The following is a 26,276-nucleotide window of genomic DNA, read 5'->3' on the forward strand; positions in this document are numbered from 1 at the left end:
TAGAATTAAGAAAATAAACACCACACCCAAAAAAAAACTGTTAGTGAAATATTCATCTATACACAATTAAAGTCTTATATTTAGGTTGAGTAGAAATAATTGTTAACATAGGGTTATAAGAAAGAGATTGAGGTGACATTATCATGACAAATTAAAGCATTGTTTAATATGGAGACTTACTAAACGTTCTACATGGTCTTGACTTTGGTCTTTCATGTGTATTCAGTAAATTGAATGAGTTGTAAAGGCAACATAATACAGTGTGACATTAGAAAGTGTTTTAAAGAGGCAAGTATTATCTTGATGTCGCTTAATCATGGTTCTAAACCTTCCATCAGTCTATATTATAAATACTTTTATTTACCTTATTTTTGCTTAATTTGTACAGAATGGATCGTCAGTGGCTTTTGGTTTTTTTCTGGTCAGTGTTGGATTATTATAATATTTCCATTACTACAGGTTATACGACAAACATAATTAGCAACAGTTTATATTCGTTAAATAATATGGTGAGCAATGTGCTCATAGAAACTGGTTGAAGAACGACATTTTGAAACATTTACCAGATTAACATTCAACAGTGTATACCACACAGGTTGTCCATGACACTTTAGTTAATACTATAGAATATATCATTTCAGGTATCACACTATTAGCAAATATGAAAAATTGATTCAAAAAACATACTTTAGGAATGAATTCGGAAGATTACATATCTTACTGAATTTAAATCGAATTTTAAATGTAGGATTTTATTGCTTCTAAAAGTGTTGTCCACAAGAGTTGCTATCTTTCAAATAAATTCGTTATCAGTTCCTTGCCACTTAGGGAGAAGCTTGAACTCAGCCCGCAGTTGTTTACCTTGACACTGACCATTTGTTATGTTCAACCAGTTTAGATGTATGTTAGTAACTGCTTCGTTGTTATCATGGCTTAGTGAAATTTTTAAGTCTAATATATTATAATAATGTGTTAAGAGGGAAAAACAAAAATAACGTATTTTGGTCCTTCTTTGGTACAGCAGTATGTCTACGGACTTACCACGCTAAAGTCAGGGGTTCGATTCCCCTCGGTGGACTCAGCTGATAGCCCGATGTGGCTTTGCTATAAGAAAACACACTTATTTTATCATAATGTAAGATAAAATTTTTATTTTAAATGTTTATCGACAAGATTTGATAACATAAAACTAGTGATTGTTGTGTCATTGAAATTTATCGACTCAAATCTTTAATAAATATTTCTTCTTTAATTGTGCCATAAAACGACTTTTTCATTTTCAATCTCATTATGGTCTAGAGTTCTTTTAGTCAACCATAAAGATGGCAAATTTCCTAGTCAATGGTAAACAATTATCATTGACAATTTATAGAGACTCTACCAATGGAAGAAAAGCGATAGTGATATTTGGATATGTTTCTTATTCAGTTTTCTTACCTTTAGTGTTAAATGAAGACATAGCGTCACAACCACTAAAAGCTTGGAAAATGGTTAGAACTTTTCAGTGCCAAAGTTATTAGCAGTCGTTTGAACGTCATTTTAATTTAGTTATTATAAGTACTTCTATTTTACAGAAATTTTAGTTCTTGCAAGTCATAAAGAAAGCCCAGTTTTCATTTTCGGTCTATGCTACAAATGAATATAATAATATTTTCAAATACATATTTTATCATATATTTTAAGTAGCAAACCAGTAAAAGAGCATTCCAAAAGTTGGCGATAGGTGGTGATGACTAGATACTTTCCCTTTTGTCTTATATTACAAAATTAGGGACGGCTATTGCAGAAAACCTTTGTGCAGCTTTACGCGAAATTCAAAAACAAAATATATAAACGCAGGTTTGTATTTGCTGTTTTCAACTCAGTTCTGCATTTTGATGTTAATGTTTGCTAAACTGTTTAAGTACTAATTATATATATATATATTTATTATATTTGTAATAATATATTTTCATTATATTTTAAGCAAAACTTAAATTTGAAAGCTACAGTCCATGTATTGTCACTCCTGTCGTGGTTTCCAATTTTAAACGTTGGAATATGGTACAATTTACATGCCCACAAGATCGAAAACGGTTGTCATAAATATTTACTGTTGGATTTAAAAGGTAGGCCCGGCATGGCCAAGCGTGTTATGGCGTGCGACTCGTAATCTGAGGGTCGCGGGTTCGCATCCCGGTCGCGCCAAACATGCTCGTCCTTTCAGCCGTGGGGGCGTTATAATGTGACAGTTAATCGCACTATTCGTTGGAAAAGAGTAGCCCAAGAGTTGGCGGTGGGTGGTGATGACTAGCTGCCTTCCCTCTAGTCTTACACTGCTAAATTAGGGACGGCTAGCACAGATAGCCCTCGAGTAGCTTTGTGCGAAATTCAAAAACTTAAAAGGTAAATGAATAGTTTTAAAGACTTTTAGTTTTGATTTTTGAAATTAATCCTTAATAACTTTTCTGTAAAGAACTTACTGAAATTAGTTACTTATTATAATGGCGGTGCTTCAGGGCTCTTGGTGCTTTCTTGACCGACGATTCTCAGAATCAATGACGTCCATGTTTACACACTTCCGGCCATTCACTTCACAATGTTATTGAAATAAGTTTCCACTACGAAAAATAAAGTTAACGTTAAACAGGTAATCTTGAAAAAACTTTCCTTGTGTCTTTGAAGACAACGTTTAATCAGCTCGAAAGCATGAGAGTCCGCTGGGACTGCATCTGAAGTCTTTATTTGGCGTATAATAGAGTAAAACTGCTGTAATTGTTTATTTCATGAAAGCCCACTAGATATGTTTCATAAGTATTTATACAGTCATGTGAAAAAGTTAGGACACCCTATAAAAATTGAATTATTTGGACACCAGAACAGAGAACGTGTTTGGTGTAAACCAAATACAGCATTCCAGGAAAAGAACCTCATACCAACTGTGAAGTGTTATGGAGTGTCATGGTATGGGGCTGCTTTGCTGCAGCAGGATCTGGACAGCTCACAATCATAGAATCCACCATGAATTCTATTGTGTATTAGAGAGTGCTTGAGGATCATATGAGTCCATCTGTAAGAAAATTAAAGCTGAAGCGGAACCGGACTCTGCAACACGACAATGACCCAAAACATACCAGTAAATCCACCAAGGACTGGCTGAAAACTAAAAAATGGAGAGTCTTTAAATGGCCGAGTCAAAGCCCAGATCTTAATTCCATTGAGATACTGTGAGGTAACTTGAAACGGGCTGTACATGCAAGAAACCCCTCAAATATATCACAGCTGAAAGGATTCTGCATTAAGGAGTGGGGTAAACTTTCTTCAGACCGATGTCAGAGACTGGTAGATGGCTACAAGAAGCGTCTCACTGCAGTTATTTCAGCCAAAGGGGGTAACATTACCTATTAGGGGGTAGGGTGTCCTAACTTTTTCCTCAGTTAGAATATGCATTTTTGTAGCATGACATTTACAGAAGATCTTGAAAAGTCTTTTCTTCAGTTTTAATTGCATAGTTATATTCCTATAATCTCTCAGTATTGTTGAAATTGAGATTAAATATCTATATATCCAAAAAAATGTTACAAAAATACACAGGCTTTTATAGAGTGTCCTAACTTTTTCACATGACTGTAGGTGTATACGTAACAGAAAAAAATGTTGTAATTACTCTTTCTTCTCTTGTATGATTTTCAGGCATAGTAAATATCATTTAAACACTTAATGTGAGATTTTGTCAACTTCAAATCATTTTTTGTTATCTTATTACTAGTACTACATAGGTAAATCAAATTTCTTCAAATTTAGTTTCTATATTGGAGAACACTTTTTTTGGAACCCGAGACTTCACTTTACAGATGGCGCTGCTGTTGCCACTGAGTGAAGCAGGTCACCGTTCCAGAATTCATCACTGTCCTGAATGTTCTGTTATGCGAGATTTTCCATTTCCATGGAGATGACTGGAACTCTCTTCTTGGACGTGTTACGTCTGTTGAAGTTTCAAGTCACAAACAATCTCACTATATAAATGCCACTCCTTGCAACGGTCAAGGACAAAATTATTCAGCTTTAGATACATAAGTATACTAATTACAGATTTCATCTGTGGGGATGTATATCTGCGACATAGATATGCATATGTAGCAGATATGCATACACAAATCTTTCTTACAAAATGCGATTCAACCTCTCTAAATGTTTCATCGCAAAAACTGCACACCATTAAAACCGTAAATTACTTTCTACATTATATATGAATTCAAGTTACACACACAAATACAGGGCTGTGTATACTAACATCGTTTTCTCTTAGAAGACCCCGGCATGGCCAGGCAGTTAAGGCACACGACTCGTAATCTGAGGGTCGCGGGTTCGCATCCCTGTCACACCAAACATGCTCGCCTTTTCAGCCGTGAGGGCGTTATAATGTGACGGTCAATCCCACTATTCGTTGATAAAAGAGTAGCCCAAGAGTTGGCGGTGGGTGGCGATGACTAGCTGCCTTCCCTATAGTCTTGCACTACTAAATTAGGGACGGCAAGCGCAGACAGCACTCGAGTAGCTCCGCGCGTATTCAAAAACAAACAAACAACTAAACCTCCACGGGAAATAAAACACTCTGATTTTAGCATGATAAGACCAGAATCATACCGCTGACCCACTAGAAGTCAAATGATTTACAGATTGACTATTTATACGTAACAGTTTGCATGTAGGTTCAACTGTAAACTTAATCCTAGGATCAACATTATTTGGATGATGTCGTATTTTCTTTAAACAGCTTTTCTTCTGTTAATGCTATACTTTAGATATAATTGAAACCCTCTGTGGCTCAGCGGTAAGTCTCAAAGACTTCAACACTGGTGTTCGAGTTTTGATATCTTTTGTGAGCAGAACAGAGATAGATTATTTTACAGGTTTATGCCACGCAAAACAAACATGTAATTAATTTGACTTGACTAGCGCCAATATGCTTCATATATATTATATATATAATTACATATATGTTTAACACATTCAGATTTTAGTATTTTTATTTGATGTCTACTTATGTTCACCAGTATCAATAATCGGTCTGGTAGTTTTTATTATAGTTCTCCTCCGAAAGATTTAAATTACAGGGCACCACAAAGTTTTATTTTTTGATGAAAAAATAACAAATATACCACAAAATTTGTGATATGACGTCATTGTTTATAATGTACATATCGAAGAATAATGATATTTTAAAGCATACATTTGATGTTTTAGTTACGTGTCAGTTACTGGAAGTTTTTATTGTAATGAACGTCAGAAATGTCATTATAACTAGAAGACGTTGAACAAAGTTTTATTAAGTTTTGAAAGATTCTTGACAAGACTTATCAAAACTCATTTCTACAACTTTTAAACTTTTCAAAATTATCTGAAACATTTTAATTTTAATCATATAACATTTGGTGTGATTAAACCTTTTATTCTGACTCAGAACACTCCATTTCTATTTTTATGCATTTACACAGAAATTGTTTTATTACACGTAAATCATTTAACTTGATATATTTCAATAATGGTGCAAAGACAATGAACAAATGAATGTTTGAGAATTACAAGGTTATCTTATTTGTTTAGCTTTGTATCGAAGACGTATTTAAGGTTTAGCTCGTTGAGCTTATTAGTTTGAAAACATTTTCTTGGATTTCATCTGGTATCTGGGACACTGCTTCTCTGTCGTTCAATCTAGTAGTTGAATTTACTAGCGTTTGCCAAAATGTAAAAAGGCGTTTCGCTCATTTGCCAGTTTATCGCCACTCCTGTCTTCTCTAAAATAATACTGCACATCTGGATACTGCCTTTGGCCTTTTTTGGTTACTAGAGGTGGAAAAGATTCCTCTAAGTGAAAAGGGAAGAAACCATAGATTCTGAATAACCGTTTCTTGAAATATAAATCATCGTCTTTCCTGCTAGGTAAGATATAGTACTCTGGGAAGGCATCTATTATTTCGGAGGAAGTTCCATCGGATACAAAAGTGTTTTTCTGTACTCGATTCAGTTTTGACGAATCATTCCGTTTTTTTTCATTTCTGTCTGCTACCACATTATTTTTATCGTTTGAGTCGAACTTGTTTGAATAAACCAAGCTTTGTGATGTCGGATTTATTGAAACGTCATATTTACGGTTATGGGCTTTACTTGTCTTTTTCATGTTCACCGATCGTTTCTCAAAATGATTCAATGAATATGAATTATTTTTCAGAGTCTTGTTTTGATCTCGAAAAAGATATATGACTTTTGGGAGAATATCAGTGAGACTAGCTACACGATTTTTGCCTATATTTCTGTTCTCACCTATCTCTTCCAGATTAGGAGAGAGAGATTGTTTACTTCTATTAATATCCTCAGCATAGGTAAACCAGCTGTAATCGAATGGGTTGTTTCCATTGTCTAGCAATCCGGAAGTCCGACTATACAAACTAGAGAAAGTTGATCCATGGTTGTCCTGGTAACGTGTATTTCTTAGTCTTTTCTGAAGTATATTATTACTATTCTCAGATAAACTGTTTGATTTTACTCTAACATCGTCACTCGCAGTTTCGTCATCTCTAACCTCCTGTCTTTTACCAAAATGCATTATTTGATGACTAGTTGTACTGTCGTCATTGTTCTTTTTACCCAAGAACACCATTTGTGAATCAGGCAGTTTTTCTTCATCACTGAAATACGTTATTTGCAGAAGAGGTTGCTTTTCACTTTTCATTCTTTCTCCAAAGTACGTCAAGTGATGGCCACTTTGCTGTTCTTTGTCCATTCGTTTACCAAAATACATCATGTTATGGCCACTTTGCTGTTCTTTGTCCATTCGTTTACCAAAATACATCATGTTATGACCACTTTGCTGTTCTTTGTCCATTCGTTTACCAAAATACATCATGTTATGACCACTTTGCTGTTCTTTGTCCATTCGTTTACCAAAATACATCATGTTATGACCACTTTGCTGTTCTTTGTCCATTCGTTTACCAAAATACATCATGTTATGACCATTTTGCTGTTTATTTTTCATCTGTTTTCTAAGATATATCATGTTATTACCAGGTCGTTCGTCGTCTATATTTTTCTCAAAAAGCAGCTCGTGGCGGTCGGGTAGACGATCGTTATCGATTCTTTTTCTTATGTGAATCAGGTAATGCTTAGGTTCGTTGTCATGATTCACAAACTCTATCATTTGATGGTTGAGCTCATTACTGCTGTAACTGCGTTTACTATACAGTCGTTTTCCAAGGGACATTATAGTATGACCACTGCTCTGTTTACTTCCTTCCACGTTATGAGCTATTTTGTGCTTTTTATTTATTTCTTTGAGGGTATTTTCAAGTGATTTTTTAGTAAAATGCATTATAGAACGTGACTTATCTTTAGAATTACTTTCAAAACGTTTTCTAAACCATATTTTACTGTGATCTTCATCATCAGACTTTTCGTCATTTTGTTGATTTACATACTTCGGAAAATTATTTACTTCATATTCTGTGTAATAAGGGAAAACAACGGGTTCATGTCTCTGCTGTAGGTTTTCAAAAACGTTTCCTGTCTTCTTTCTGAGATCGACATTTCGTTTTCCAAAATGAATGAGGGTATGTCCTCGTTTTCTTTCATCATCGTCTTTATTTTTCAGACTTTCTTCATAGTTTCTAGCTCGTTTCTCTTCCTCAAAATGGCGAAGTAGATTAATGAAGTTAAGTTCAGAAAACATACCTGGGAACTTCATTTTCCATTTTCCATTCAAAATACCGATTGGAAACTCGTGTTTTTGTAGCATTTCAGGAAGCTGCCATTTATTGTAAACGTTATCTGAAAGATAGTTGTGAAAGAAAAATGACAGTATAAGTTAATACAAACATTCAAAATACAGAACATTGTTAACATTCTTAAAATGCTGTATTGAATATAGCTGTAATTGTTTTCCAATATTCTTCATGTTTAATAAGTTGCTATAACATGAACTATAAAATTTTATTTCACTGTATTTTATGCAGAACAGGAAACGCAGTTGAGTGTCGGATGTATTGTAACCTTTAGTTTCACTGTATGTATACATGAAAAAGCACTGTGAGATCTCAGAATACGTGGTGTAACTTCTTATACTATGTGTATTGATGATACATATGCATTGTGGTGCAAGAAGATATGTTGTAACGTTTTGCCTTATTTTATGTATACATGACGAAGAGCAGTAGTATGTCAGAGTATGTCTTGTAACTTCATGTTTCACTGTAAGTATAACGATAAATGTAGTGTGAGATGTCAGAGTGTGTATTTTAGCTTTTTGTTTCCTTCTTTGCATAGTCGTAGAATTATTTCGAGACGCCAGGTTTTAACTAACACTCCACTTTGTAAGCAAAACGTACTAATACTTACTATTTTCTAAATATAACTATCGCAAGAGACTTGTTTTATGATGCACACCGGTCTGATAATTGGTTTTAACAGCATGAGTGTGATTAATTTACAAACTAAGGTGTTTAACAATCTATTTAATGTATCTTCTAAGGTGAATGTAAACATAAATAGTTTCTGTTTCTGGATTTATTGTTGATACAAAGAAGAGAAAAAATTAAATGAAAATTATTAGATATTTTCAATCGTATACATATATTAGAAAAAATATCATATGTACATATCAATATGAGGACAATATCAAATTAATTTTAAAAGTACTACTTGGAAGAAAAGCGATAAAAGGTCTAAAATTATAGTGCATAGTAGAGACGAAACTCAACGACATTATCAGTCAAAATTAAACTTAGAAACAGATGATAATATTACAAATGTCAGCAATCGGTTTATCTCTATTTAAAGTTTGCTTTTAAAACATATAGCAATTTTCCAATTATATAAATTTCAACGCTAAAATGCACCTCAGAAAAACAAATTAAAAGTACAAATATTTATCTGGTCTCATAATTCGTTAATCATACTTATCTACTTTATACCAAAATAGATCTTAATTTTACTAACTTGAAAGCTTTCATGTAAAGTTCATCACAAAAAATTCATTCAGGAAAATCAACTCGAAGTGTTTTGTGTGGTACGTCACGTATACGTCATCTCCTCTTATCCAGCCAATTTGGAGTGAAAATAACTTCATCATATTGTTCATGGGCCCGGCATGGCTAGGTGGGTTAAGTCGTGCGACTCGTAATCCGAGGGTTGCGGGTTCGCATCCCCGTCACACCAAACATGGTCGCCTTTCCAGCCGTGGGGGCGTTGTAATGTTACAATCAATCCCACTATACGTTGGTAAAAGAGTAGCCCAAGAGTTGGCGGTGGGTGGTGATGACTAGTTGCCCTCCCTCTAGTCTTACACTGCTAAATTAGGGACGGCTAGCGCAGATAGCCCTGGAGTAGCTTTGCGCGAAATAAAAAAAAGAATATCGTTCATGTAACGTGCATTTTACAAATACAGAGGAAAATCTATGATATTTGCAGAATCAAGGATAATTTGACTGAACTTTCATGTATGAAAACTATAAAGGGAAATGCCTGACCTCTGTTTTTCTGGAGATTTTCTGTCAATGTTGACGAACGTGAGAAACAGATAGCTGCATTAAAACAAGAAGACTAGTAAATATCAGGTAAGACTGGTGACGATATGTCAAGACTATTAAATATCAGGCAAGACTGGTGACGAGATGTCAAGACTATTAAATATCAGGTAAGACTGGTGACGATATGTCAAGACTATTAAATATCAGGCAAGACTGGTGACGATATGTCAAGACTATTAAATATCAGGTAAGACTGGTGACGAGATATCAAGACTATTAAATATCAGGCAAGACTGGTGACGAATATCAGGCAAGATGTCAAGACTATTAAATATCACTGGTGGTATGACTATTAAATATCAGGTATGATTGGTGACGAGATATCAATACTATTAAATATCAGGTATAACTGGTGATGAGATGTCAATACTATTAAATATCAGGTAAGACTGGTGACGAGATGTCAATACTATTAAATATCAGGTAAGACTGGTGACGAGATGTCAACAGTCGTATGTGTGACGAACATTCTGTCAGAGGTAAGTGATGCATTTGACCGTTGCTTATATTATTATGTACCTGCATCGTACTGTAGAATCAAATATAATGGACATCGTAGTGAAGTTTCCGAATCCTTTATAGTTTTATAATAGACGAATCCAAATGACTTGACAGTAAAAGCATTCATACTTAGATCTGTGACAAAAACACATGCTTATTAATTAATATAACTAGGGTTCTGTCACATTAACATCATAAAGTGTTTCTACATTTTAAAATCCTATATTCAGTTGTGTGTGTGTGTGTGTGTAGTAGCCCATTCTGTTCCAGGAAATATATAATACTTTGGTTTTAATTTACTTTCAAAGTGTGATTACCAATTAACCTTCGTCACCAACCCATTACACCGTCAGTTTTTAAGCCTATTCTATCACATAAGAAGATAAAGGCAGAAAGGGATTTCCGAAGCGACAATGGAATACAACATTTAAAACAGAAGAAACTAACTGGTTATCAACAGATGTAACACAGAAGGTTTGCGTAGCCTTTATGTTCCTTCAGTGATTCTCGAAAAACAACTAACCAATCGCTATCAATATACGACAGCATATGCGAATACCTTTCAAATGGGCAGTGTGAAAACTGGCATAAATGTGGCTAGTCTTGAAGCCATACATGTTGATAAGATTTCTTTAAGAAGAAAAAAATCAATTGTTGAAAAATGAGTCAAGAAGTTTTCAGTTTACGAAGAGATCATATTAAATTATGATAAAGTTAAACGTTTCATTCCTTTACAGCCTGATAAGACATTTAAACACTCATACGAACAATCTATATAATATTTAACAGAAAGCTTTATGCTCCAAGTATTCAAGCAACTTCTGTTAACATGAATGACATAACGTATAAATGTCTCTAAACAGTACTTAGCCAATTTATTTGAGGTGCGTGTTCCAAGAATCTCCAAAATGTTGAACAATGTAATTAATATCATATACTTTACTTTGGCTCTACTCTTGTTTTGGTTTTTGGCTACAAACAGAAAAATTGAGAAAAAATGAATTTAGTTTTTTTAAGGATTTTTTTTCTTTAAAGTAAATGCATAATCGTTTGCTTCGAAATATTTATTAAACGACTAAGTGACTTGAAAACTCGTGCTGAAATGTATTCCATAACTTCGAAAAGATGATTAACCGCTGTTTGCCACAGGCAAACAAACCCCGTTTTCCCCACATCTGTTATCACTCCAAAATGGCGGCACAAACACCAGGAAGTGGCGTGGCTGCGAAACCTATATATCACAACAACAAACGATTTTATTGTAGCTTCATTTTATAAAGTTCAATTTTTAGATACCTACCGATAAATTTAAATAATATATACACAATGTCTTATCATAAACATCTGGATTTATAAGAAAGATCACTCAAAACCTTCTGCAAATGGATTTATTGTCTGATATGTAGACAAATAGTGTTTTCATCTGTTGAAGTTAAACACACACGATCAATGACTTGCATGAATATTAAAATAAACTTATAAAAATTATGTGAAAAGTCGATATGTGAAAAGGTCGTTTTGGGAACTTGGTAGTACATAGTTAAAAATATAAAAGAGTGTTCATCTTGGGTAAAAGTGCTGTCAGAACGTGACAAACTTTCAGTTGTTACGAGTGTAAAAAAGGAGCCAGAAGTGATCCATGCGATTAATTTACTGTAACCAGATATGTACAGCGATATCTGTATTCACCGTGCCATAAGATATTATATGTTATACGGAAAGAGTGCATCACCTCAGGAACTTAAATAGCTGACAGTGAATTTTATGTTATGTTGAGACCTGATTTATTCAGTTTCAAAGTAATCATCACATATTTGTCTGGAGGCAAAAACAGGCAAGAATTCAAGTAAAATTAACCAGACGACTATCGAAATCTGGTTTAAATTACGTTTCTCATAAAAAAATGGCTCTGCAATGCCTTATTAACAAAGATTTTGACTCGAGTCGTGGGTTCAAATTCCCGTTACCGTGGGGGGTGTTATAATGTGTCGGTGAACCCCATTATTCGTTAATGAAATAATAACTCGAGAGTTGGCATTGGATGGTGTTGAGTAGCTGCTTTCCTCTAGCCTATCACTGCTAATTTACAAATCTACTCGAAGGCTTTCTGCGAAATTCAAAACAAGTAAAAAATCACAAAAGTAGCTATTTATATCAAGTGTAGTATATTACACCATATTAGATGAGTTATTCTTGTACGACTACACGCCTAGTTAGTTTTGGTGAGGGAATGGTATGCATATTTAATTATATTAAATACGTTTAAAGTATTTCGAAGCAAAGCTCATTCTAAAGCATTAGTTGTTGTTTTCTGCCAATAGTTTATTCAAAGTTCTTTTAGTGTCTATTCGTTGTCGTAATGCTAACTTAATGTTGAACTTGATAACATGATCACTATCCCTGTCCAATGAATGATAGGTGAAAGTTTGTACAACATTCTTTTCAATACACTTAGTAAATTATCTTGAAGCTAATTCTTCCACAGCATGTTACCAAGGTATTCCATTTAGCAGGTATATTTTTGATCACTTAATTTATTAAAGTATTGCGTGACGCAAAGTAACTTGTTATGCTATTTTCAATTAACTTAAAATGAATGCTACAAAGTATTTCTGTAAGTGTATTTTTAGGTTTATTAAACTATCACGTAAGCTACAGTACCATGCAAGTTTCATATTTGCTTAAAATACGAAAGTTTGAAGTAACCTAAAGTCTGGTAGTCTGAGATCCAAAACTTGGCATGCACTAAACAAATGGCCACGCCATGCGATCTTATTTAAGAATTTCTTGGTTTAAGGTTTATTAACTGGATTCTGTTTCAGTTAACTTACTAAAGTCTTGCGTGGTATAAGACATGCATCTTTAATTGGTTTCATTTTGGTTATTTAACATGTTTAAATATCGCAGGTACATTCTGTTTCGCTTAAACTACTCAAAAAAACGTAAAGATTAATAGTACATACAGCTTTTTTTATTATCTCCTAATTTATAAAAGAATTGCTACATCTGTTTATAGAATTTACTAAAGATATGCATGGTGTAGCTTATGTTACTTCTTTCATATCTCCATACAAATATATTGTGTATTCATTCAGCTTGTTATAATATAGGTTGGAAAATTTAATATACTGCATGGAATAAGCAAGTAAGAAACAGAGGAAAGTCAGTTGGTTATGTACTTGCTTAACGCATCTTGATGGGTACTTAATGAGCTAAATCTAGTAGGTATTTGATTGTTTACGTAACTGACAGAAGAACGAACTAAGTTGGGTAAATGAAGTATCAGTATTTCGTATTATTTTACAAAGTACTACTTTGAAAGTGTAGATACAGATGAGAACTTCTTCAGTTGTACTAGTCAAGTAGTAATGGAGTGAGATCCACCTTGTTTTCAGAAAGTTAATAATAAGCGCATAACACAATTACATAAAATAGTATTTTACTGTGTTACATAAATCAAACTTTAAAAACCACTTAGTGGCTATTATACTGAAGGTATTCATAATTCTTTCCTTCATGAGTGACGTCTTATAACATATATTTATAATAATATTATTTGAAGTTACCATTTAACTATAGTAACTTAAAGAGTAATACTTGACTCACCAACATCAGTGGCTTTCGACTGTACGGCTTCTCCACCATGTAGGAATAACGGAAGCAAGACTATCCAGAAACTGAAGGTCAGAATATACCTGGAAGGCATTATCACTTGAAACCACCCTGCAAAACATCAAGCACTTATTTTCACGAATCAAAGCTGAAAATCAAATATTATTTATATATATATATATATATATTATGTGATAAATAATTTCGACATTTAATTTCAACTAATTCATATCTTGGCCTGGCATGGCCAAGCGCGTAAGGCGTGCGACTCGTAATCCGAGGGTCGCGGGTTCGCGCCAAACATGCTCGCCCTCCCAGCCGTGGGGGCATTATAATGTGCGGTCAATCCCACTATTCGTTGGTAAAAGAGTAGCCCAAGAGTTGGCGGATGGGTGGTGATGACTAGCTGCCTTCCCTCTAGTCTTACACTGCTAAATTAGGGACGGCTCGGTGCAGTGGGCTAACAACCTACTCACTTTGTTGAAGAATCCGCAAGCGATTGCGGCCCTATGTTCCTAGGTGGAATCTAATGGTGATAACTAACTAATTCACATCTTAATTTAGTCAGCCAGTTTGACCGAATGCCAGCTATTATATTTGTGTTTAACACACTGACATGCCTACTGATGATGTAATTACTTAAATGCTCACTGATGCACTCGAGTAACAATATGACATTTTGTTTCTCTGAACAAAACAAATTAGCTTAGTTTTGTTATGGTATGTTTGGTAATTTTATTTTTCTGGTTACCTTCGTTGTGGAATCATTTTTTGACAGTACGTACGTGTTATCAATAATAAATTTCTTTATTAAATAATTAATATACTTTTTATCCTATCAATACCGTATTCGTTTTTGAAGAGTCACAAATTTTATTTGTTGTTCCCCATTTGAATTTTTCAACGAGATCAATAATTATTCTCGAAAAGTTGAAGCCATTAGTTTTGTATAAAACTCCTAAACTACTTGATATGATGCTAATTAAATAATGATTTCATTTTTAGCAGCTTTCATTATATAGTATATTTAAAGTGTTTCTAGTCTGTGGTAACACTTGCTTGTTATTTTCTCCACGTTGAGAACATTCTTAAAGTGATAATCATGAGGTATTTCTCAGTTGAGCAGCTTTTCGAGTCCAAAGAGACATTATTTTGTAACTAATCCCATAAACCTGATTTTTCATTTTTATTCGGAGGGTATTATTGACGAAGTTTATTTATTTATGTTGTTGTTGAACCTAATGCTGCAAATTCGGGCAACTCTTTACAACGACGACAGCAAAATAATTTAAGTGGGATTTTAGTATACTTGAATGGCTGCTGAAAAGACAGTCTTATCTCGGATTCACTGATTAAGCAACTTTTGGGTCGGAAGTTTTCAATATCTTAAACGCTATGCATTCAGCAATATCTATGTAGAGAAGTAGTGCGTGTTTCGCATTTACGAAAGTTAATATTTAGAGTCTGTTTTACCAGATGAAGGTAGATATCCCTCTTTCAGCTGCCTGATACAGAACTGTCGTTTTGGTATTTCTTGAGCCTAGGGTTTCCTTAGATTTGGTAAACAACAAATATATAACTTCATTTGTGGATATACGTAATGATAATTAAAGGAACTCAACACGATCATGGGATTAAATAATAATAGCAGAATGTACTTGCTGATTTTGCTACGACTAAACCTTAATATAAAACTATCTTTTCCATTAAATGCGGTCTCTGTGGTGACGGAAAACTGTTTTGTATCATCAACTTCTTCCAAGTTGAAAAGGAATTCTCAGCTAATGAAACTGTTCAGTATTATTAGTCAGTTCAGAAATAACAATGATGATAAAATATATCTACAGTTAAAAGTGGCTTTTATCTTATATTTTGTTTAAACCTAATTAAGCATTCTGCTTCTTCTGTTTAATGGTTTCATACACTGATAGCAGCTTTACAAGTAATGGTATAGTAATTATTCAAATAAAGATAATGTTAAAACATTAAATATCGTAATAACAGTTTCTTTCTTAAATTTTGCATGAGTATTAAACATATAATACAAAAGAATTGCGACAGTAAATTAGATATCATGACATTGGTTTAATATCCTGAAATATCGCTGCGTAAGTATCCCTGAATAGACATTGTTTGCACTGGTCAAATTTATGAAATCAAACATATGTAGTGCAAAACATATGACTTATTTATTTCAATTACTTTTTTGTATTACTCGCATGTCAGACATCATAGCCAAGAGAAAATTTTAACAATAATCATAGCAGTATGTATCTGTTAATCATCGTTGTATTTAACATCTGATTTTACTTTTAGCAATATAAAATAAGCAGTAAGACATGATTTGTAGGCAATAGTTTAATATATAATTAGTACTAATAAACACGTGATTAGAAAAAGTGTTTTGTTTGTCTTGAATTTCGCACAAAGCTACTCGAGGGCTGTCTGCACTAGCCGTCCTTAATTTAGCAGTGTAAGACTAGAGGGAAGGCAGCTAGTCATCACCACCCACCGCCAACTCTTGGGCTACTCTTTTACCAACGAATAGTGGGTTTCAGCGCACATTAAAACGCCCCCACGGCTATAAGGGCGAGCATATTTGGTGCGACTAGGAGTCGAATGCCGTAACACGCTTGGCCATGCCGGGCCCGAAAACTGTTTTAATTATGAATGTATTTATAGAAGTCCTACACGAATACGCGAATGAAACGGAAAGTTTGTGGATAACAAATAAACGTTACATAAAATTGCTAACATTCTACTTTTCACAATGAAGAAAACCTTTATAAAATACCGAACGATAATATATGTTGAGAATTTAGTGTTTTGTTAGAACATGTTTGAATAATTAAGACCTGTTCCGAGGTTTTATCCAAAATCTTACATGATAAGGAAAATACAATAGATGGTCAGCAAAGCGTGATTTGGAACGAGGACTAGATTTTCAGGGGAGTTGAACCTGCATCTGTAACCAATTTTATGCTCCTGAACGTCGTTGGGGTTATCTGGGTGCCATGTTTATAACTTTGTTTATGTCTCCTCTCACAAACTACTGGAACGAAGCTTGGTTATATTGGTAATTGTAGATAATGGAGAAGCCTGATCGGTATATTGAATCCTCTGAACAGTGCAGTGGAGCGATGGTATTTCAAAACTAATAAACCTAAACCGTCATTACTAATTCTTTACCTATAACAAAGGCAACATGTCAGAAGTACCCGTCACTTATGTTATTGGATTAACTGTCGCTCTTATAACGCATCGATAACATAAAATGCGTAAAATATTTTATGATGTTATATGAATTCGAACTCAACTCGCCAGCTCCGACGTCTGACATGCAATACTCTACCACAAAGCAGCCCGAGCCCTAGACAACAAAAATAATATGTATTAATCTTCATGAAATTAAGATGAATAACTTATTTCAAAATATAAATATTAATAATTTCATATTGACTAAATCATTTAGTTTGTAAAGTAGTTTTAATTTACAGATTCACAGTATTATTAAAATTAAACAATATGGTGGTTTTAAATATCGCGTAGTGATTACTTCAAATAAATTATGAAGTGTTAAAGTTCTAGTTTTGACAATAATTTTTATTTGCCAAAATAAAATATTTTGTTTGGATGAAGGTATTTCTATCATGGGCCTCACATGGCCAAGCGTGTTAAGGCGTTCGACTCGTAATCCGAGGGTCGCGGGTTCGAATCCCGATCGCACCAAACATGCTCGCCCTTTCAGCCGTGGAGTGTCATAATGTGACGGTCAAGCGTTGGTAAAAGAGTAGCCCAAGAGTTGGCGGTGGGTGGTGATGACTAGCTGCCTTCCCTCTAATCTTACACTGCTAACTTAGGGACGGCTAGCACAGATAGCCCTCGAGTAGCTTTTCGTGAAATTCAAAACAAACCATTTCTATCATGCTGTTCGTGTAATGTGAATACGGTTAAAGTTGTATACATCTAAACACTTGCCTCATCACGCAAAGAATATCCAGTCTAAGTAATACTGTGGTAATTGTTGTTCCAATTAACCAGTTGTGTATTTTCGCACTATTCAAGTGAGCTGCCATTATTGCATCCTACTCATCGGTTACCATGTTTAGAAAGTAAACGTCTTCCATTTATGTTCGTTATAAAGCGGTTTAAGATATCTAATTGATCTGATTATAAACCCGAAGTTTGTTTGTACTTTAACGGTTCGGATTACTCCTTAAAACTATTTATTTACTCGCCTCTTTATACGTGTTGCACATAATAAAATATCTCCCGGTTTCAGATATAATGATTGTATTATGGATTACAGCCTACGTTCCTTCCAAGTCATTGATACGAAAACACCCACCATATAGAGAAATTTGCCTGAATAATAATGCTCGTATCTAAGAACCTAACGCCTTTTCATCCTTTAAACTATTCTAAGTTACTATGTACAGAAATGAATAAATCTTTTTTTTTAAATCTCTTTTTCAATTTCTTCTACATTTAGTTAGTTCTGAATGTTTTCTTAAATATATTTACTTTTCAGTTTCAAAGCAGTAAAAATATTCTTAATCTAAACAAATTATTCCGGTATTTCTCACCAAATCCTTCTTAAACATAAGCCACTTTGCAGCATTATAAGATTGCTTACCTCCCTGAAATAGTCATATTTATGGATACACAAGCAGTTATAAACGTGGCTTGCAAATACATATACATATATGTATATAATACTTTTTAGTGAAACTGCATTACCAGTATTGGAGATATTCAGTTTTCTGTATCCTACCAGACTTACCTGTTTTAGAACCAAATAACAGCTTTAAGTTCCGGCTGAATTACCACTTTTTTCTTCGAAGTATATTAGTGATGATTTTCAGAACATTTTAGTTGAAAGCAGTGAAATCATTAAAAAAGTATTAAAAACAACGTTCTAAGCTGTGTCGACAACGTTCCGAACCATCGTCATTTCATCAGCTATCATTCACTCTTTGTTTCATTCTTGACATAACAGTTGTGTTATTACTTGTGTAGTCAGCATGAACAATAAGTTAGTATGAGATACATATATTATGAACAACTATGTAAAACGTAATGAGAGAGAGTTTACGCTCTTTACCTCATAAATTTTAAACTTACAAAATCAAAACTTCGAAAAACAATAAGATGTAGTGAAAAAATCTAGTGCGGACAATGTGTATAAAGGTTTATTTGTATTGAAGCACAAAGATACACAATGGGCCATCTGTGCTCTGCCCACCAAGGATATCGAGACCCCGTTTCTAGTGTTGTAAGTCCGCAGACGTTTTTTACCTTTACTAATTCGCCTATATAGATGGGGTATAAACATAAACTCATCATATTTTCATAACATAATATGTTACTAACTTTAGATAACAATGAATTACACAACTAATTATAATATTCATATTATTATACACTGTCAAGAAGAATACTGATGAGACATTTATCAAATAACAAGACGGTGAACACTCACAAAATATTACTGCAGCATCTCACACAGTACATACACCTGTAGATTCTCATTCACCAAATGGCCACGATCACTGTAGATATTATAAAAGACAGCTTGTCTTTCAACTTGAACAGTAGGAAATCAAAATACATTTTATTTTTAAGTCGAGCTTTAAAGAAATGTACAAATGTTTACAAACACCACATATCAAAACCTTGATACGTGCAGAATATACCACAAGTTTTGCAAAACACGTACAGAAACGGAAGAGCTAGCGCTGATATGAACTTGAACTCGGTAAATGTCCAATTAAAGCCACCAGTCGTTTCTCTTGAGCCAATAAAAAACAACCCAACAACTATCTCCAACAAACTACATACCAAAGCCCACAAATCCTGTACATTAGGATACTGGAAAAACAAATGAACTTATAGTTTCTCGAGTACGACTACAGAAGGAACATAACCCTGTCGGATGTCTAAACACGTGAACTAATTTAACATGTAGCTATCCCATGATGCCAAAGAAGTCAGTCTAAGTTACAATTTCAATAACCAACAAAAGAATCAAAATAGCCCTTCCAAAGAGACGGCCAATCAGTACAGATACAATGTCTTTACAAAACTGATGTTGCACGTGAGGATAAAAATTATTCTATAATCCACAAAATATCCTTCTCAAAATAAAGACCCTGAAAGAAACTAAAATTCAAACCATTACTGTGTGTAAGGTACATAAACTCACGTAAGATAACACATACCTGAAGGTAATTTAGACGTAAGTAAATATATCCAACCTGAGACTAACGCTGAGTAAAGTTAATGGAAACGTTTAGTAACAAACTCTTTAGGTAGCTCACTATTGTTAGAAGAAACCAACTCAGGAGCAGCCGATTTCCGGAGAAAACGAGGTATACCCTCATAATGTAAATGATGAAGTCGGTGATTCCCGCAGCACATAACACGGTAAAATAAAACGTTTGTCCACAGCTATTGACAAGATTAGGATTTAGAAACAAAGGGTGTTCCCACTAAAGCAATAACCATCAACACCCTACCCCTGAAAGATAACCCTATATGACACCAGGTTGTTAAAACATGTGTGACACATCAACAAATACCATGGTAATTTATACGATACATCGCATCACTATCAGGATAAAACTGGATACCAAGAACTTTTAATGGTTGGGAGGATACTGCATGGTTGGGAGGATACTGCAATCCCTTCTAAAGCGTTTACTCCTCAAGAGACCCAATTTCCTAGCCACAGCCCTTTACTTTTACCGTAGTTAACCAGACTATCCGACATAAGTTGACAAATTTGTCTGAAGTTATAAAAGTGACATTACTGAACGTCAAAGTTGTATTTTTAGCTTGTTGATACAGCAGACTAGCATCTGACGAAAATGGTAAACCAGAAATACCATAATGCTGAATAATTACATTATGGAAAGGTTCCACACAAATAATGTGTAACAAAGCCGACAGAGGACACCCCTGGCAGAGACCTTGAGTAATAGTGATAGAGTAAGTAAAATGTCCATTGTATTTTACAATACTAGAAACCCAAGAATAACACATAGTGATTCACTTGAGGAAGTTATATCCAAACCAACATCGCTTAATCAACAACAACAAGTAACTATGTTCAACATGATCAAAAACCCCTCAATTGATCAACCTTGACAGAATATCTTCCGTTGTGTTCGTTCGAGATAGTTCATCTACAACTTCAAAATGAGAGGTACTACAACTACATTCTTACCCGGAATACACCCAGACTGGTCTTGGCAAGTAAATTAAGTACATCATGCTCCATACTATCAAGTAAGATACATCATAAGAAAACTCCCTGTAAAATACACACAAAATCCTTAACTAAGAAAGGCATAAAACACCCGTAAAATTCTATTGTGGATCCATTTTCCCCTGGGGTCCGGCATGGCCGTGTGGGTTAAGGTCAATCCCGTTATTCGTTGGTAAAAGAGTAGCCCAAGAGTTAGCGTTGGATGATGATGATTAGCTCCCTTCCCTCTAGTCTTACATCGCTAAACTGAGAACGGCTAGCGAAGACAGCCCTTGTGTAGCTTTGCCCGAAATTAAAAGAACAAAACAATCAACAATCTTCCCCTGGAAATGTGTTTCCTTTAAGATGTTGCAAAAGTTTTACTAACTTCATCATCACTGATGTCAGCTTCACACACAAGACAATCAAAGACCTCAATACTATACCCTCTGTCCTTTCTCCACCTAATTTCTCCACATCATAGAACTTTTGATGTAACCAAAAAGGACAGGATGAAATCAAAGTATGATCACGTTCTATAGCCCTCTTCAAATACGTTCTACGTATGTCATTAGCGAGAGCCATGAACTAGAATAAGTTAAATATCCTGAAGAAAATACGGTTGACATTAACTTAAAAAAAATCACTACTTCTAAAGATATTACGTTATACAATAGAAATTTCATCCCTGAAATGATAAGTTTATAATTATTTATATTCTTATACTCGAAAATCCACACTGCTAAGAGTACTCTACGTCTTATCTGTTATTGGGAAGAGGGCGGTTATTTTAATAACGCTTATAATAATCATCTTCAAAGAACAGCGACAAAAAACCACGAAATAGAAATAATATCCACTTTCTATTCAATTACTATAATCTTCGGAAACTTGGAAACTGTCTGACATTGCGCATGGGCTATTTTAGTTAAAATTTTTACGAGAGGTAAAAAACCTAAAACAGTGGATATTTTCACTCCTTTATAAAGTTTTGACTTTTAATTTAAAGACACAGGTACTGAATCAGTTAAATAAGTCAATTATTACCTTCTACGAAGCAGTGTATGTTTAGCATCTAATGAAATCATTAGAGGTTTAAAGACAAAAGAATTAACGAAAGGAAACATTTCTGAACAGTGTTCTTTATACAGTTTTTGTTTGTTGTGTTTTTTTAATTTCGCGCAAAGTTACCCAAGGACTACGTGCTCTAGCCGTCCCTAATTTAGCACCGTAAGACTAGAGAGAAGGGAGCTACTCATCACCACCCACCGCCAACTTTTGGGCTACTCTTTTATCAACTAATAGTGGGATTGACCATCATATTATAATGCCCCACGGCTGAAAGGGCGAGCATGATTGGTGTGCCGGGAATTCGAACCCGCGACCCTCAGATTACGAGTTGAGTTTCTTAACCACTTAGCCATACTGAGCCGTTTTATTTACGAGTACCCTCAGCTGGTATTACCTAAATCCTATTGGTTCACCAAACATAAGGTCCCCAGCGATACAGTGGAAAGTCTGTGGATTTGTACCTTTAGCACCTTGGTGTCAGTATCCGTGGTTTGCAGAGTATTTGTAGGTTTGCGCGTAATAAGAAACAACAACCGTTAGGTTAGAGTTGTAGCGCCACCTATTGGTATTTTTAGACTAAAATTAGGACAAAGTGTGTAACTCAACCTTAATATTCCTTTTATTGTCAACCTCCGTACCACCAAGCATGCTCGCGTTTTCATTTGTGGGGGTGTAATAACAGTTCATTGGTAAAAGGGTAACCCAAGAGTTGGCGGTAGGTAATGATGACTAGCTGCTTTCCCTCTAGTATGCCACTGCTAAATTATGAATGGTTTTTGCAGATAGCTTTGAGCAAAATTTAAACCCAGCCAATTAAAGAAAAAGTTAGAATCCGTTTCTCAAAAACAGTGAAACTGTATCTTAAAAGCAGTAAAAAATACTTAGTACGTATAGTGTGCTGTCTCTAGAGACCAAACCTCAATACTGTTGAGTTTGTGTTAGAAAATCTTAATTGGGGGAAAAAAAAATCAAACGTAGCCGAAATTAAAGGCGGAACTTTGAGCGGTATATCAGGATGGTTAAAATTAATGTACCATTTGGTGTTATCAAAACTTTGAAGAAAGAGTTATTTATCGGTTTTGGTTGGTGATTTTTGTTACGCGTTCACTAAGAATATTAAAGAAGAAAATTCTAAATTTGTTTTATAGACACGTTTGGTTTATCGTCACGAAGTTCTGAAATATTAAAAGAAATTCAAAATGTTTTGTATGTAAAACCTCAATAACTAATGATTTATACACAGTAGTGTTTTGTTTTACTATAGTTCTGGCCTACACATATTTTGTATTTCACTGATGTAACTTATTTCTTCTATATGCGTCCGGCAAGACCAGGAGGTTATGGCGCTCGACAAGTAATCTGAAGGTAGAGGGTTCGAATCCCCGTCACACCAAACACGCTCGCCATTTCAACCATGGGGACGATAAGATGTAGGTCAAAGTTGGCAAAAAAGTAGCTAAAGAGTTGGCGGTGGGTGGTGGTGACTAGATACTGACTAATGTGAGTTAATCTCAAATTATATAACTTGACAAATGAGCTAAAATCGAATAAAATATTTTCAATAATATCCTGACTTTTAGAATGTTGAAAGATGAAATGGATTAGCTTGTTTGATTTTATCATAAAGCTACTCAGTAGGCTGTCTGAGCTCTATCTACAAAGCAGGGAATCGAACTCTAGAGTTGTAAGTGTGTAAACTTATCGCTGAACTATAGGGAAGAAATGAGGTGGAAATTCAAATAAAGTAGCTGGTCAGAGTATATATGATATTCTAGGAAACAGTTTAGAAATAAAGCTTCTTTTCAGTTGTATAAATTAAAGTCTAAAATAATAAAAATGCTCAGCATGTTAACGTCTAGTTCGATAATATAAAACAGAACAGTGTTTAATGCAAGCTGAATGGCAAAGTGTTCTAATCGAAGTAACTACTTGAATGACTAAATCTCCTGATAAACGTTTAAAGTCACCTGAGTAATAGTGTTATTTTATTTCTTTTAGAACAAAACCATATTAGACTATCTGCTTTAACCACTGCGAGAAAATGAATGCTGGATTTTAACTTTGTAAATTCGTAGACTTACCACAGGGAATGTCATGATCTGATATAAGAAAATATATAACAGGTTAAAGGGACTATTAAAACAATAAAAGCCTCATTGGTCATTCTGGCATAATTTCAGGGACATTTTTGTTCTTGTTGTAACGTTTGAGTCTTAATGTAAATAATGTTATGGAATTCATGAAAAGAGAGTGAGAACTTAACAACTCACTCATTTGATTTTGAATAGAAATGATGAATTTTGTGTTAAGTTTAGTTTTGTTAATTTTGTATTTAAAAACGTTTTAGGTAAGACATACACGTCATGTACGTCTGACTCTCTTTAACTGAATAAATAAACAACTATATACTCCACGCATTCGCATTTTAACCACACACTTCAATTTTCAACTGATGTGAATAATTATTTCGCTCAAACCTGGTGACACCTGGTTTCTACATTGTTACGGATTCCCTGATAAAGTAATTATCAGTCAACATATGATTAAAATGTTTTCCTCTACAACAAAAATTTACTCCTATACAACAATTATAATTTATTATTTTTAATAATATAAATTTTCATTGTGAACAAACTGTATAGTCTGACACCACGGGCGTAATGTAATATATTGCAATGAATATTTGTTTAGGGAATATTAATAATAAAAGGACACATTTTGACATCTTCAATACCCTTATATTATTATGATTTTTGTGATAATTATTTATTCTTATTTTCCATGAATATTCTATATTAATGTAATCCAGGTTTAACATTGTTGCTCTTTATTTGTTTGAAATTAAACATAAAGCTACACAATTGGTTATCAGGGCTCTGCCCACTACGGGTATCGAAAGCCGGTTTCTAGCTGTTTGAGTCCATAGACATACCACTGAGTCACTGGGGAGCGTTGCTTTTGTAATTTTATTGTTTTTCGCTATCTTCTTAGTGGTTTTTCAAGTAAGCAAGGAATGAATATTTTAGTTTTGTTTTTGTAACAACAATGCAGGGAATTATGATAATTAAAAACGAATTCATTTTCCCCTGTTGCTCAACGATAACTTTGATGGTTTGCAACGCTGAAAAAAAAAAAAGAAAAGAGAGAGAGTCGGGGTTTGACGCTTCTGGTGAGCAAGGCACAGATAACCCATTGCTTAATTTCGAGTTTAATAACTAACAAACAAAAAGTTAAAATAGATCAGATAACCTTTGTTAAATTAAAACAGAATAACATTATGTCATTCAGACTTTCTTATACTGTTTGTTTGTTTCTGAGTTTCGTGCAAAGCTACACGAGGGCTATCTCTGCTAGCCGTCCCTAATTTAGCAGTGTAAGGCTAGAGGAAAACCAGTTGGTCACCATCCACCGCCAACTTTTGGGCTACTCTTTTACTAACGAATAGTGGGACTGATCGTCACATTTTAACGCCCCCACAGCTGAAAGGGCGAGCATGTGTGGTGTGATGGGGATTCGAACCCGTGACCTTCGGATTACGAGTCGAGTGTTTTAACCATCTGGTGATGTCGGGCCTTTCTTATATTGCAAATGGCATTTAGACACAACCTTACATTTAGAATCCTTCTAGTTTTAGGCTAAACTAATTCAAATAAATTATAGTCAAAGATAAAATGCGCAATAGATTGAGAGTGTTTGTAATTTGTTACCTGCAATCCAAACCATCTCTACTCTTGTAATAATTATTTACAATCGTCTTATATGTAATATATTACACAACAGTTGACAGTTCTGAGTTATCATAGTATTTCATTTAATTGTTTCCTTTACTTGAATAATTATTAAACATTTCCTCAATATCATATATATATAAACACACACATAAAAGATGTTTTTGGATGAGGTTTTATACTTACGAAAATGTTGATGAAAAGTCAACATACTTAGACAATAAGTCTTAGATACCACTCATAATTTGCTATTTTGCTAAAACGTGCCACTCTTTAGTTGTTAAGTGATAACAATGCAAGCTTATAGTGCTAAATTTGGGCTTTGATACAACCAATGGGGGCACAGTACAAATAGTCCATTTGATAGTTTTGTGTTCAACCATAAACAAACGCTCGAAATATTAAGCTTAATCAACTTGTTACGCCATCTGTGGAAATAAAATAACAACTAACTCCAATTTATTATACTAAGGAAATCATAAAATTTCAAATTTAGAATAGCTTTATCTTTCTTTCTTAAATAATTTACACAATTTTAGAATTGTGTATAAG

General features: G+C 34.3%; 1 protein-coding gene across 1 annotated transcript in view; it reads right to left on the reverse strand.

Moving 5' to 3' along the window:
* Nucleotides 1–5,286: 5,286 nt before the first annotated feature.
* Nucleotides 5,287–26,276, reverse strand: part of LOC143247055 (uncharacterized) — a 35,796-nt gene continuing 14,806 nt past the window's right edge. Inside the window, exons 3-4 of the mRNA XM_076494426.1 lie at nucleotides 13,671–13,787; nucleotides 5,287–7,806 (exon numbers count right to left, since the gene is read on the reverse strand). Of these exons, the coding sequence (XP_076350541.1) occupies nucleotides 5,711–7,806; nucleotides 13,671–13,787 (2,213 nt within the window). The 3' untranslated portion in view covers nucleotides 5,287–5,710. The remainder of the gene's footprint in view (nucleotides 7,807–13,670; nucleotides 13,788–26,276) is intronic.

Source organism: Tachypleus tridentatus, chromosome 1 (assembly GCF_004210375.1).
Source record: "Tachypleus tridentatus isolate NWPU-2018 chromosome 1, ASM421037v1, whole genome shotgun sequence".
Lineage (NCBI taxonomy): Eukaryota > Metazoa > Arthropoda > Merostomata > Xiphosura > Limulidae > Tachypleus > Tachypleus tridentatus.